This window comes from Musca vetustissima, unplaced genomic scaffold (genome assembly GCF_032173495.1).
Source record: "Musca vetustissima isolate MV318-11 ecotype Yass unplaced genomic scaffold, APGP_CSIRO_Mvet_v1 utg2026, whole genome shotgun sequence".
In the NCBI taxonomy this organism is placed as follows: Eukaryota; Metazoa; Arthropoda; class Insecta; order Diptera; family Muscidae; genus Musca; species Musca vetustissima.
The window spans coordinates 55,856-71,865 of record NW_026882717.1 but is presented as its reverse complement, the minus strand read 5'-3'; the positions used below and the strand labels follow the sequence as shown (position 1 = coordinate 71,865).

Genomic DNA, 16,010 nt, shown 5'->3' with positions numbered 1-16,010 from the left:
CATTGAAGGCAGTTATATTCTCATTTGTTTATTATTTTTTTTTTTGTTAATTTAGTAATGATGTTGGCGAAATTTTAGAAAAAAATGTAGATGCAACGCATATGATTCTAATATAAGTATGTATATTCGTAAACATATAACAGCTCGAAAAGTTATATTTTAGATAGATTTTGCATTCATTTTTGTTCATGGACGAATTATAACATATAATATCATTTTATAATATCAAGGTACGACTGTGATTCGTTTGTTCTATACAACATCTATGTACGTTTATGACAATAAATAGAATGTGTTATCTGTATGCTGAAGATGAGAGTTACGAACTGATGGTGATTCCTTAACATATATTGTTTGGTTCACGTCGAGTATAAACATCCATATACACAAAAATATTTGTTAAAACTTTAGTTTATAGATTAATGCAGTTTGTAAATTGTTGTTACTGGTGGGTTAATTTTTTGTTTCATCTTAAATTACAACTAATGGTTTTTCGGGAATGTCACATGTTAAGGCTTTTTCATCATCATTAGTGTGGTCCGAATTGGCGGTGGAGTCATTGGTAGCACTTTGTGGTAATAAATGCTTTGTGCTACCAATCATGCCATGTGTATCACTTGGGCTAATATCCATTTCCTGAAAAATACAAAAGTCACATGAAACGATGTATAAAATAAAATTATAAATGAAGTATGAGTGAAAACAAGTTATGGATTATAATTATACCTCTAAATTCGACAACTGATTGAGATTTTCATTTGCTTCGTTGGTTTCTTTTTGTCTGGCCCGAACACTTTTACGTGCCGAATATATTTCATCGGTGTCTTCGTTGTCTGCGGCACAAATACAGCGCATTTTGGCATCATCACCAACCTTTGAACAATAAATTATGTTATTTAATATTAATAAGTAAAGTCATTTATATGATATACGATTTAAATGCTCAGTTTTATTACTTGATTTCAAAGACATACCTTCACAAGTTTGGTTATGACAATCAGTGATATTGAAGATATGACAAACAGTACTATGGGTACTATTAGGGAGATCATGAGCTCGTTATAAACCTTTTTCAAATCGTACCTAGCCGTTACGAATTCAACATTTGGATCCTATAAATAAATTACATACATATATGTTATTCTAAATGCAAAGAGAAAATATTAGGATGTGCAAATTGAGAATATTTCAAATATTTCATTGCTTTGTTGGTAAAGTTTTAAGGTAAATGGATCGTCTCGCATAGTATTCCGTTTCGAACCAAGTTTATTAATAATATTATGATCTACAAGTTTAGAACAAGCCGAATATTCTATTCCCCAGATATTTGATTGATGAGATTGAGATTTGATTGACACTCCAGAAGGAGTGTAAGAAGAGGATATATATATATATAGATGGATGGATTTTCCTCCCATATTTTCACCCGATTTGTTGATATGATTTTCATTTGACTTTGAGATTAAAGTCTAGCATGACGAGTATCAAGTTAGGTTGAATCGGTTCATATAGTTTTCATATATACATATGTCTCGAAAAAGTATGCTTATAACACCTGTCACTTGAAATCGTTTTTATGTAGATTTACTACGCGTTTTAATTATAAAGAAATGAACACCTTTCCTTCTACGGGCAGCCAGACCGAATGCTATCTGATGCGTTGCGAATATTGGAAAACCCAATAATATACATTGGGAAGTTTGGGCAAACATTTGCAGTTCAACACAACAGTGATTCAGGTGACTCCTCCGATGCCCATTGAGGTGGATGTTGATGCCGATGAATCAATGGATGTTTCATTAGCGAATTGAACCACTAAATGTCATCGTTTCCACGACAGAGTCTTTCTCGGCCAACGTCTGTCACCTCAGCCCATTGTGTAAAAGCAAAAGGGCTGCTACAACAACAACAACTAAATGCCATTGAAGCATTCCACAAAAAGATTTAACGGAGAGCCTTCAATTAGAAAAATGCTCACATCAATTTCCCACATACCTTATTATAGTAGCATTGGTATCGGGACATTGCAGTGTTATTGTCACCATCTTTGCCATGACGTGCCCAAAATTCTTTGCATTCTCCCCGCAGCGTATTGACACAACCCTCTAAATTAATAAATAATTTCTTCGATTTGTATATTGTTAAATTGTGTTGATTGGGTAAAAATCGTTGTTCCGGATCAACTTCGATTTTACTGTCGGAATATATTTTCCAAAAATCGGTAAAGTTCATTGATGAGTTGGGTAAAGTTCCCGGTGGTAATAGGGTGCCGTTTATGCAGTCTTTTGCGCTGAAAGAAGGCAAAAAAGTAAGGAATGAAAAATAAAAATCATCCGGTTTGTAACTTACGTTATTGTTCTACCGTCCTTAGTTTCTACCATTGTAACGGAGGCACAATTTGCCAATAGTATGCCATCATCTTGTTTCCAAAATTCGGTGGGATCTATGCGAACGCCCGGTTCATTACCACGAGCCTCATTGAAAGCCACAGCATTTTCACAATCGGCCGTTATGACGCTATTGTCCTGAAATTATTCAATATTTGCGTTTGAAAATTTTGGATTTTTGTAAAAGGTATACTCATTAGTACCTCCATTAACATCACATTTCGTTCAGATGTTCCTATTGCATTACAAATCCGATCACATGTAAAGGCTTTTCTGATTTTGGTACAGTGAATACCTTTGCATTCGAAGAAACCATTTAGTTTGGTATTATCTTTGGCAGAATTGATGACTGGTCCATCGGCTTTGTGGTGACAAATGAATGACTGTGTCATATTTCTGCAATGTCCTAAAATATATATGTACACATGCTTGTCATTATTAAAGTACAACACTTGTTGAGAGCAGCCTTACCATTTGAACAATTAAATACACCCTTAAGATGATTGCATTCGGTGCCATTGTTGCAATTAAATTTAGCCAATGTATTCATATCGGGCTGAAATGATGATGATGAATGAAATCATATAAATGAATATATTCATAACATATACAAACAAATGAAATCTTTCAGAGATTTTATTCCTAAAGGTAATACATTTCGTGGTTTCATAAGGATGGGACATGGATTTTGATCCTTCTCCACTTTGGTGAAGGATCAATCGCACATAGAAAATATATATGTGAGCTACATCTGAACCGATTTTCACGAAACTTAGCACACATCATTTTAGACGCTATTTCATGCAAATTGAAAAAAATATAGGGGCTTTGGTACACCATTTACATAAAATCGGACGAAAATATATATGGGAGCTAAATCTAAATCTGAACCGATTATCACGAAACTTAGCACACATCATTCTAGTCTTAATTCAGTAAGCTATGCCAAAATTGGTAAAAATCGAAAGAAATGTAGTGGCTTTGGTGTACCATTTACATAAAATCAGACGAAAATATATATGGGAGCTATAGCTAAATTTGAACCGATTTTCACGAAACTTGACACACATCATTCTAGTCTTAATTCAGTACGCTATGCCAAATTTCGTAAAAATCGAAAGAAATGTAGGGGCTTTGGTGTACCATTTACATAAAATCAGACGAAAATATATATGGGAGCTATATCTAAATTTGAACCGATTTTCACGAAACTTAACACACATCATTCTAGACTTAATTCACGCTATGCTATATCAAACGTACGCTATACCAAATTTCGTGCAAATAGAGAGAAATATAGGGGCTTTGGTGCACGATTTACATTAAATCGGACAAAAAAATATATTGGAGCAATATCTAAATCTTAACCGATTTTCACTAAATTAAGCAAACATCATTTTAGACTCATATCAGTACATTATGTTAAATTTCATGCAAATCGAAATAAAAATAGATGCTTTATTGCACTATTTACATAAAATCGGACGAAAATATACATAAATCTGAATGCAAATTTTCGTGCAAATCGAAAGATATTAGGGACTTTGGTGCACAATTTACATCAAATCGGACGAAAATATATGTGAGAAATGTATCTAAATCCGAACCAATTTTGACGAAACACATCATTCTAGTATTAATTCAGTACGCTGTGCCAAATTTCGTGAAAATTGAAAGATATGTAGAGCATTTGGTGCACCATGTACATAAAATCGAAAGAAAATATATATGGGAGCTATATGTAAATCTTAACCGATTTTCACCAATTTCAATTGGTCTATATCGATTCCTTTTCCATGCTACAAATATATGCACAAAGACATAATACCCTGTACCACAGAAAAGACAGATTTTAAATTCGCTCCGGCCGAATACCCTCCATCATGAGGATGATATTCAAAATGTCTAAAATTGATGAGAGGTCCTAGGAAAAAACTCATGTTATGAAAGACTTGAATATACCGAAAAGAGACGTGAGAAAAAGATGTTTACCTTATAGTGGGACTAGAGATTTATAGGGCTATACCAAAACTGGAATCAGTGTTGATAATTTTGGGTAGTGTAATTTGACAATTAATGATAATACAAAATACCAAATTAAAGCCATTTCGATTGAAAAACATGTCCAAAATCCTTAGAGTACCAACTTGGGCCAATATTATTATTTTTTTTTGGGGCGGATATGTTGGGGTACCTTATATATGGGGCTACCCTCAAACTTGGTTAAATAATAATCGTGTCCCAAATCCCAAAAATACTGTATATTAGGGGTACTTTTATATGGGGGCTACACTGAAAGTTGGGTCAATATCAATAATGTTTGGAACGGACAAGTTCCACAATGAGAGAGTGAACGGATATATCCCATTTGCAATACCTAGGAGTTCTGACAATGTCTGTGCAAAATTTCAGAGCTCCATCATAAAAATATTGCGTAAGTTGACATCGAATTTTATTTTGCTCCTTAATTTATATACTACAAGGAGTCTCCAGTGAATATTTCGAGTGGTTGCAAACGGATGAAAAAATTGAATATACTCCCCACTTTATGGTGGAGGTTATAAAACTGTTCTGATGCTGTGCTTCGGTTTTGACATATATTGTATATAGATACATAGATTGTAAACTATTAAAATATTGAAAGAAGGCATCATTTACAATTATAGTGTAACTTTCTTCGCCATCATACCACTTTATGGTCCTTTAACAGGTGTGGTTTACACTGTTGTTTTACAATGGACACCGGTAGCATTAACATGTACATTTACGTTGTTGCTTTATAGATGTATTTCGTAAAAACCATGTGAACGCTACCCAAGAAAAAACATTCTGACAACAAATACAATATTACCACAACAAAACGAGCAACGTGTTGTCAACTTGAGCATTAGAACTGTTATTATAATTTGTCTAAATGACTCATGTCACTTTGGGGAAATATATTTATATGACCTCTCCCAAACGTTATGTCTACATTAGAAATATTTAAAAGGGTTAGATGGGTACAGGTTTTGGATTGGCCTCCTGCAGTTTCCAAACAATGTGGTTGTAATTTGAATTTTCAAGTTATCGGAGGCGAAAATATATAGCCGCATGGTTTGACATAGCAACTTAGCACACATCATTCTATCTAATGCCATGTACAGACGAGCGTTGTTCGTTCTTTCATTCGTTGTTCGACCCTTAATTATGAAGTAATTACTTAGTTCCCAATACAAAATTGTCTGAGCGAACATCTAATTTTGTACGTTGTTCAATTCGAATCACTCTCTGAATCACAAATAATTTTGTCCCATCTCTAACAATTGAGAGAATTTATCGAAAATAAATTAATTTTGACAACATGAAAAAAATTTTAAAATTTTCAAACTTTTTCAGTAAAAATGAAAATGATGAATGAAAAGTAAACAAAATTCTAGTTTTATATATGCAGAAGGATGTAAATTTTGTTGTCTACATGATGCAATATGCATTTCGTTTCCCTTTGTTCTAATTAGCGTACAAAACGAGAGACAAAAGTGGGGAAACCCAAACAAAAATTCTCCAATTTTTTGAATGTGACATTTGAGGTGAGAAAATATAAAAATGTATTGAAAACAACAATATTTTCAGGAAAAATGGAAAACATGAATTAAAAGTAAAGAGATAGGGGTTGATATTATAGTCAGGAGAAAGAGAATTATTTTTATACCCTTCACCACTCTGTGGTACAGGGTATTATGTCTTTGTGCATATGTTTGTAACAGGCAAAAGGAAACGAGATAGACACAGGGTTCCTTTTGAGAATATGCATAGAATTAATTTCTGAGTCGATTTTTGCATGTCCGTCCGTCCGTCCGTCCGTCTGTAGATGTTAAATTGTAAACAAAGTACAGGTCGCATTTATAATCCGATTTGAATGAAATTTGGCACAGGTCACTTATTTGGCCCAAGGACGAACCCTATTGAAATTGGGAAAAAAAAAGTTTCGTGAAAATCGGTCCAGATTTAGATATAGCTCCCATATATAGTTTCGTCCGATTTCATGTAAATGGTACACCAAAGTCGCTATATATCTTTCGATTTGCAAGAAATTTGGCATAACGTACTGAATTGAGCCTAGAAAGATGTCTGCCAAGTTTCGAGAAAATCGGTCCAGATTTCAATATAGCTCCCATATATAGTTTCGTCCGATTTCATGTAAATGATACACCAAAGTCGCTATATATCTTTCGATTTGCACGAAATTTGGCATAACGTACTGAATTGAGCCTAGAATGATGTCTGCCAAGTTTCGAGAAAATCGGTCCAGATTTAGATATAGCTCCCATATATAGTTTCGTCCAATTTCATGTACATGGTGCACCAAAGTCGCTATATATCATTCGATTTGCACGAAATTTTGCATAACGTACTGAATTGAGCCTAGAATGATGTGTGCAAGTTTCGTGAAAATCGGTCAAGATTTAGATATAGCTATATATAGTTTCGTCCGATTTCATGTAAATGGTGCACCAAAGTCCCTATATATCTTTCGCACGAAATTTGGCATAACGTATTGAATTGAGCCTAGAGTGATGTCTGCCAAGTTTCGAGAAAATCGGTCCAGATTTAGATATAGCTCCCATATATAGTTTCGTCCGATTTCATGTAAATGGTGCACCAAAGTCCCTATATATCTTTCGATTTGCACGAAATTTGGCATAACGTACTGAATTGAGCCTAGAAAGATGTCTGCCATGTTTCGAGCAAATCGGTCCAGATTTCTATATAGCTCCCATATATAGTTTCGTCCGATTTCATGTAAATGATGCACCAAAGTCGCAATATATCTTTCGATTTGCACGAAATTTGGCATAACGTACTCAATTGAGCCTAGAGTGATGTCTGCCTTTTTTCGTGAAAATCGGTCCAGATTTAGATATAGCTCCCATATATAGTTTCGTCCGATTTCATGTAAATGGTGCACCAAAGTCGCTAAATATCTTTCTATTTGCAAGAAATTTGGCATAGCGTACTGAATTGAGTATAGAATGAATGTCTGCCAAGTTTCGAGAAAACCGGTCCAGATTTCTATATAGCTCCCATATATAGTTTCGTCCGATTTCATGTATATGGTTCACCCAAGTCTCTATATATCTTTCGATTTGCACGAATAGTCCTGTAATAGTTCTGTTTAATATACCCATAGTGGTGAAGGGTATCATATAGTCGGCCCCGTCCGACTTTACTACTTTCCTTACTGGTTTCTATTTAGATTCATATGTGATTCACGCAAATATGTTACAATTTTGGTGTAAAACAAGAAAGAAAAAGTTTGAAATAAAAAAACTCTGATGACAGGAAGTAAGAACAGTGTTGTATGAACGGGTTAATTCGAGTACGTAATTCTGAGAGCGAACTACGTTGTTCGAATGCCCGTCAGAACATGGCATAATTGTAATGCAGTACGCTGAACCGATTTCCACGAAACTTCGCACACATCCTTCTAGATTCAGTTCAGTACGCTGTGCCAAGTTTCGTGCAAATCAATGTCTTAATTTTTTAGTAAACCTTTGAACCAATAAAACCATATCATATCCCCACAACTTATTTTGTAGATTTTTAACCTATTTATTTTGATTGTCTATTCTTGAAACATACATACACACAACATAACCAACAGTTTGCAAAAAAAAAAACTTCGTTCACAATGATTGATTTTGTTTTCATGTTGTCCTTAATGTTATAACTTTGTCACTGTCAGTTTGCGTCTGCTGCAATGTGTGGGTGTCTAAAACACAAATAACTTACCATTGGACATGTCGTTTTGGAATAGAATTTCTTAGAACAATTATTAAATTGTACATCGGTGCCATTGCGTCGAACTGTTGAATATATCTGTGGACAAAAACCGCTGGTACGTGTTAAACACCATTCGCCGCACGATGCCCACGCACAATGGCTGTCCGGCATTTCGGAATTGTGTGTTTGGCACATAACCGGATCCAGTTCAAAACCAGACTTGAAGGCTCTATAAATAGAAATTATATATTAAAAAACCAGAAATGAAAGTAGTAAAATCGGACTGGACCGATTATATGATACCCTTCAAGGAACATTGACATGAAATTGAATAAACTTAAATATGTGATCCCTATATGCGAACCGTCTAACAACATCAATCCCTACACATGGCATTCTGCAACCTATGCTACATTTTGTAAATCGATTTAAAGCAAACTTGATACATGCTATTCGGTATGCTGCACTTTTGAAAATTTAATCTCAATCAGACACCCATTGATTATTTGGTTAATTAACACGAATAGGTTGAAATTATATATAGTAGCTATGCTATATCTGAACCGGTTTCTGGGAAACTTACCAGAGGTTAATTTATATAAATCTGTTGTTGGCCTTTAGCGCACAATTTACATTAAATCGGACGAAAATATATGTGGGAGCAATATCTAATTCTGAACAGATTTTCACCAATTTCCGTAGGGTCCGTCCAAATAAATGAGCTTTATTTAAATCGGACTATAAATGCTACCAGTACTTTGTTTACAATTTAACATCAACAGACGGAAAGGTGTATGGACGGACATGCATAAATCGACTCAGAAAGTGATTCTATACATATTCTCAAAAGGATACTTCGATTCCTCGATTCCTTTTGCCTGTTACAAACATATGCACAAAGGCGTAATACCCTGTACCACAGAAACGACAGATTTTAAGTTCGTTCCGGTCGAATAAAAGGCGGTTGTCATGAAAGACTTTGAATATACCGAAAAGAAACGCAAGGACAAGATGAGTACCTAATAGTGTGGCTATACCAAAACGGGGATTAATATTGATATTTTTGGGTAGCGAAATATGACAATCAATGAGAATACAAAATAATAAATTATAGTCATTTCGGTTAAAAAACGTTTCCAAAATACCAAATGTGGGGCTAACTTTAACAAACTTGGTTCAATATTTTTAGTACAAATATAAATACTAATCAACAGCCAATTAGGTTGGAAAACCTGCCCACAATACCTAAAATACCGATTAATCGGGGGTACCGTTAAATGGGAGCTATCCAAAAAAAAAAAAAAAAAACAGACCAATATTGATCATTTTCAGTGGGAAGATTTTATACCCAATGAGAACCAAAACTAGCTAATTACAGCCAATTCTGTTGAAAACGTGTCAAAAATAATACTGAATAATTGGGGCGTACAGCAATATGGAGCGCTATACAAAATAGCGAATAATGGCCGGTACATCTATTAGAAGGCTACCCCCAAACTACCCCGATATTAATAAACTTTAGTAAGGAACATTTTTAAATATCAAATCTTTTAATATCAAAATACCATATTACAACCAGTTCGGTTAAAAAGCCCAAACTTCCCAATGTACCCAATAATGTGGAATAAAAAGTGAACTGATATCAACCATTCCTGTAAGGGAGATTCGCTACCCAATGGAAGTACCAAATTCGGTTAAAAAGTGTACCACAAATCTCCGAAATACAGAATATTTGGAGTACCGTTATATGTGCGCTATACTAAACTGTGGACCGGGATATATTCTCAGTACCAAACATACTCCGATGAATATATCGAGGTGTTGCAAACGGGATGACAAATTAATAATACGCTCCATCATATCAACATACATTTTTTAGATTTATATCGTAGTATTAACTGAAACTATAAATTATTTGTATGCGACAGACTTCATATTTGTGAATGAAATTTCTAAAGCAACGGTCAAGGATAAGTCAAACACATGCCATTTTATAATCTACTTATTCTTATTCAAGTATTTTATTTGGATATTAGATATTGGGAACAAGGTCGTTCTTATTCGAATGTACCAACACGAAGATTTTAAGAATATATGATATTCGACGATTATTCAATAAGAAAAAAAACTTGACATAAATTATAAAAAGAGCAAGGCGTTTTAGCAATGTTGAACACGTATGGAAACAAGTAAAATTTCCGTTACATTAGAATGGCTAAAAATAAGTATAACATAACATTGCAGAACATTTGTATGGTACTTAAGAATTAGGTATAAGTACATGCTTCGAACGTGGCGAATAAGAAAGAAACTAAAGTTCCAGGTTCAGGCGACATCAATATGTTGCAACTTAACAGTTGTTGAATCACCGTTGAATGAACGGTTTCGCATGCCCCTGAAGATACACGTCATTTAACGTTTCAAATATATTTAGCCCACTTCAGTTCAAAGATGATGGCAACTTCTGCAATCGGCAATGTGAGAGTAAGGATCACGAGGACCAGTGGTAACCTGTCTAAACCAAGAAGGGCAATGACAGCTTGCTACTGTATCCACTGTAAGTTCGAAAATAGTCCCTCATTTTCGTCCACACCAAAAACAAAGTTAAGAGACAATATTTTTTTTAAATATATACGTAAATATATTTTTGTTACAATTTCTTATAATACTGTAAAAAGTAACATTTTTATTTGGAATTTCCGTAATTGAGTAATAGTTAAATATTGTACTGATAACCAAAATGTAGACTAATCGACTTTTTGTTTTGAAAAGCCTACAAGTCGACTTTCGATCTCTGAGGAAATCGCTTTTTTAAGATCGACATTCGATTTTCTTCATAAAAACTTGGTTTATTATCATTCCAGAACTTTATTTATTTAATAAATCGAAATGTCGAGAATCGATTGTGAAAAGAAAAATCGAAAAGTCGACTTTTAAGTCGAAGGCAAAAATCGAAAACTCTAAAAATCTTTTGGTCAGAGGCAAAATTCGAAAAGTCTAAAGGTCGGCTTTTGCGCCCGACTGTCAACTGTAGATCGTCTTGAAAAAAAAAATAAGTTTTCGGTCCACTTCATCCCAATATTGTTATCACAGAAAGTTATAGGCGTTGTCCTTGACCGTACCAGCGCTATATTTCCGCCCTCTAGTGTGTGGGTTACTGAATAATATTTGAATACGTAAGCACCTGTAAATATTTAAGTGTATCTCCCACATCCGAATACATACGACAATATAATTAGTATCAATTTAAAGGTCAACCACTCCTCTTGGACTCGATCTATATTCTTCAGGGGTAAATATATACGCTATAGAATTGACCTGCTAAATATTGACCGATCTTTATCAAAACATGCAAGCATATTCTTTGACCCAATCGCTTTCTCAATGTAAAAATTCGCTATGTTTGGGCCATAATTGCGGCCTCTGGAGCGACCAGTAAGTCAGAGAAAAATAATGTTGTTGGTCTATTTCATTCCCTAAATATGAACCGATCATTACCAAGAACAATAGGGGTCTTCATTGGCCAGAACTCATCCTACCGCGATCAGCCAGTGCAGAACTGCGAACCTATCGGGAAGTCCCGAGGCTACATAGTGAAATTACCAGCGGAGAAAGAAGAAGTCGCGGTGAGTGTGCCATGGGTGAAGGAAGTGATTTTAATTTATTGAATATATATAACTGGACCTTTATTAACCCTTTGAGTCCCGAATTTTTTCCGCAAACAAATTCCTGTTCACAGATTTAATGCAACTATCGTAAATAGGATATGCATAAAATTTGACATCGCTACATCCTTGCATTCCAGAGATACAGTACATTCTTTCGGAAAAATTAAAGTCCAATATCAAGAAAACCAAATGAAAAATCGTCAGAAAAATCATTTTAAATTATTCTCTATATTCATTTTTACAAGAATCAAATATAATTCTGATGGCAGAACTCGTACAATTTGAATACGAAGCGATTTAAATAATTTGGACTGTATACACAAATTTACCCTCTTCTTTATATTGAAAAGCTCATAACTTTACCAACATTTTGATTTTTTTTATTTTTCTTTTGATATGTGTCGTTCATAATCAAGTCTTGACATATGAAATCCAAATAATATGTATCTACTAGCTGCATATTAAATATAAGCTCTAAAACATTTTGTTGCCTGTGGGCAACATTGGGCCACAAAGGGTTAAGGAAGTGGAGCACACCCTTCGACGTCAAACACCTTGGGAACTACGTAATAACGCATCTAGATAAAGTTAGTTGCCTACTATCTAGTTGAACGATAGGAAAACTTAAACTATCACAGAAAGTCCCCAGAAGGTATTGGGGGAATTCTTATTCAGGGCAGATAATTGGTTCAGCAGACAGTTGCTGAAGATTTCCGAAAACTATCTGCGACACTGAATGACTACTCAAAATTTCTCAAATGCTTGAATACTCAATGGAAAATACGAATGCCGACAATAGTATAGAAGCACAATAGCAAAGAATTGCCCACTCCCTACAAACTGCTGAAAACAACAACACTTGGTACAAAAAATCCTCCTGTAGAGATGAAGAAGAATACCCGGTGACAGATACAGACAGGGTGTTGAGGATCTGGAAGGAGCATTTTGCAAAAGCTATAGTGGCGTCATAATGAGGTTATAATAACAATTAATCGGCTCAAGAACAATAAAGCAGCAGGAGCCGATGGGTTACCAGCCGAACTATTCAAGACTGGTGGTCAGATGATGGCCAGGAGCATGCACCAGCTGATTAGTACAATTTGGCTAGAGGAATGCATGCCCAATGATTGGAACCTCAGCATCCTGTGCAAAAAAAGGAAACAAGACAATATGTGCCAACTATAGATGAATTAGCTTTCTTTCCATCGCATACAAAGTGATATCCAGTGTGCTGTGTGAACGATTGAAACCAATGGTCAATGACATTATTGGACCAATGCGGTTTCAGACCAGATTTTCACTCTGCGCCAAATACTGAAAAGACCCACGAAAAACACATCGACACATACCACCTATTCGTCGACTATAAAGCGCATTCGACAGCCCTATCCGTTCAGAGGTCTTTAAAGCAATGTCTACGTTTGGCATTCCTGAACATTAATACGGCTATGCATGATAACTTTAAGTGACACAAGGTCAGCAGTTAAAGACGGACCGGAGCCCTTCAATACCGAACCAGGATTCAGACAAGGTGGCAGTTTGTCTTTTTAACGTCCTGCTGGAAAAGGTCATACGAGAGGCAAAGGTGAAAAAATGTGCACTCTGTAAACAAAACAACACATGTTACTCGCCTACGCTGATGACATCGATATAATGGGTCGAACATTGCGAGCGGTAATAACCACCTTTGAACAAATTGAAAAGGAGTCTGCCAAAGTGGACCTGGCAGTAAACAGCGAGAAGACCAAGCTGATGGTATCAACGAGCAGGACGGCCAGTAGACTTGGACCAACTGTGGAACTTGAGAACTACAGCTTCGTCAAAGACTTCATATACCTTGGTACCGCCATAAATAAAACGAATGACATCAGTTTCGAAATTCGGAGAAGGATTGTGATGGCCAACAGATGCTACTATGGTCTAAGTAAGCAGTTTAGAAACAAGGCCACCTCCCGCCAGACCTAACTCACACTTTACAAGACACTGATACTACCCGTGGATCTGAAGCTCTTGAAGTGTTTGAAAGAAAAATTCTCCGAAAGATCTACGGGCCGATCTGCGTCGACGGTGAATATCGGCTTCGAATGAACCATGAGCTTTACAATTTGTACGCGGACATCGACATATTGAGCTGCAGCGACTACGGTGGCTAGGCCATGTTGTGCAAATGAATGATAATGCCCCAGCTCAAAAGGCATATAAAAGCGAGCCTTCTGATGGTTCCCGTAGATGGGGAAGGCGGCGAATTAGATGGAAAGACCAAGTAGAAAACAATATCTTGGAACGTGGCCTTCCAAATTGGTAGATTTGCGCACAAGACCGACGCGCTTGGCATATAACAACGAGCCTTCTGATGGTTCCCGTAGAAGAGGAAGGCCACGAATTAGATGGAAAGACCAAGTAGAAAACAATATCTTGGAATGTGGTCTTCCAAATTAGTGGATTTGCGCACAAGACCGACGCGCTTGGAAATCTTTTTTAAGCTTGGCTTATGGAACAACCGTTCTGTAACAAGCCTGCTAAGTAAGTAAATATATCCGATATCTACTGTTCATATTACTCCAGAATATATTACAAGCCCAAATAGAAGGAAAATGCACCAGGAGCTTCAAAATCTACAGCAATGGACAGAACACAGAAAACCTTATAAGCATAGCTAGAAACATAATAAAAATATATTTTCTGATCTTAGGGAAAAACTCATGCCGGGATATGAGATTGCAAAAAGTTATATTCTATGTGCAGCTCCAAATTATATGTCCATTTTGTAATTTAAGATAGTGCTTCGACATTGCTATTACACCTCTATTTATATCGGTCCACGTTTTAGAATATTTTCATAGTTTAAGAATACAGAACTACAATATTATACCCTACACAACTATGTTGTCAGGGTATTATAGCTTTGTGCAGACCCAAGAATTTGTAACGCCGCGAAATATTGGTCCTAGACCAACCTTTAAGTATACCGATCGTCATATCTCGACTAGCTGAGTCGATCTAGACATGTGTGTCCGTCCGTCTGTCCATTATAATTTGTAAACACGTTACAGGCCATAGTTATTAACCAATTTTCACGAAATTTTGCATGAAGCACTGGTTTTGGCCAATGAAGACCCCTATTGTTTTTGGTAAAGATAGGTTAATATTTAGTGGATGAAATGGACCAAAAACTTTATTGTCTGATTTTCTGGTCGCTCCAGAGGCCACAATTATGACCCAAACATCGCGAGTTTTTACATGGAGAAGGGAATCCGGCCAAAGAATAAGCATGCCTGTTTTGATAAAGATCGGTCAATATTTAGCTAGTCAAATGGACCCTGACTTTGCGTATATGCTCCATGAGTTTCCAGTTATTGTCAAGGACCACGCCTAAAATTTTCGGTGATGATCAGATAAACAGTTTTGGATAAAGTGGACAGAAAACTTATTTTTTGTGTTTTTACGAGTCGATGTATAGGCCACAATTAAAAGCCGAACATCACAACACAATCCACAGTGAAGGGAATCGGGACATGTAATTTAAAGGGTTGTACTGATGGTTCAAATATCGCGAAATATTGCCCAACTTCAGAATATGGAATCAAAAAATGTTAGATTTTCGTGAAAGTTGTGTAGGGTATCATATGGTCGGCCCCGTCCGACTATACTGCTCCGCTTACTGGGTTTTCTATTCAAATACTGTATTATTTGTTTCCGAGCCCAAAATAGTTTACATGATACAGTTATATTTTATTGAATTCTAAATAAGTCCTAGAATTTTTATTTTTTCAATCCCCCTCTCCACAGGCCCGACTGTATAAAATGTGTACTTTCTAATTAGTAAACAAATTGTCCGCAAAATGTGTTTTTTGTCTGTTGTTTATTTGAAATTAATGGAAAATAATGAAACCCTGTATTGCGTCATTTAAATAGTTTTCAGTCACCATCCACAACACAATTCTTGGCGGTGTTTGTTGTAATAAGAAAAAATAAACATAGAAAAAAATATACAATTACAAAACTTACTTAAACGAGGGCGAATAAATAGCCACACTCAAATAAACAATGGAAACACAGGACAACACCATGGTCAGCTGACAAAGGCATATAGCGCGACAAATGCGTTTATCCTGTTCGGGTATGAGGCGCGGTTTATCCTTGCGGCGACCCATCTTAAATCGAACTTCTTTTCGGGGTTATGTTTTAAAAA

The 16,010-nt window shown here is 35.7% G+C and overlaps 1 protein-coding gene across 1 annotated transcript; it reads right to left on the bottom strand.

The window, feature by feature from the left end:
- Window positions 1–468: 468 nt before the first annotated feature.
- LOC133329380 (uncharacterized) lies at window positions 469–15,980 on the bottom strand. The gene is made up of 9 exons (XM_061537854.1): window positions 15,827–15,980; window positions 8,160–8,379; window positions 2,859–2,943; window positions 2,591–2,793; window positions 2,350–2,525; window positions 1,996–2,290; window positions 975–1,112; window positions 727–873; window positions 469–636 (listed from the first exon to the last, which is right to left on the bottom strand). Exons 1-9 carry the CDS (start codon window positions 15,970–15,972, stop codon window positions 472–474), a joined length of 1,575 nt encoding a protein of 524 aa, XP_061393838.1. The 5' UTR covers window positions 15,973–15,980; the 3' UTR covers window positions 469–471.
- Window positions 15,981–16,010: the final 30 nt, after the last annotated feature.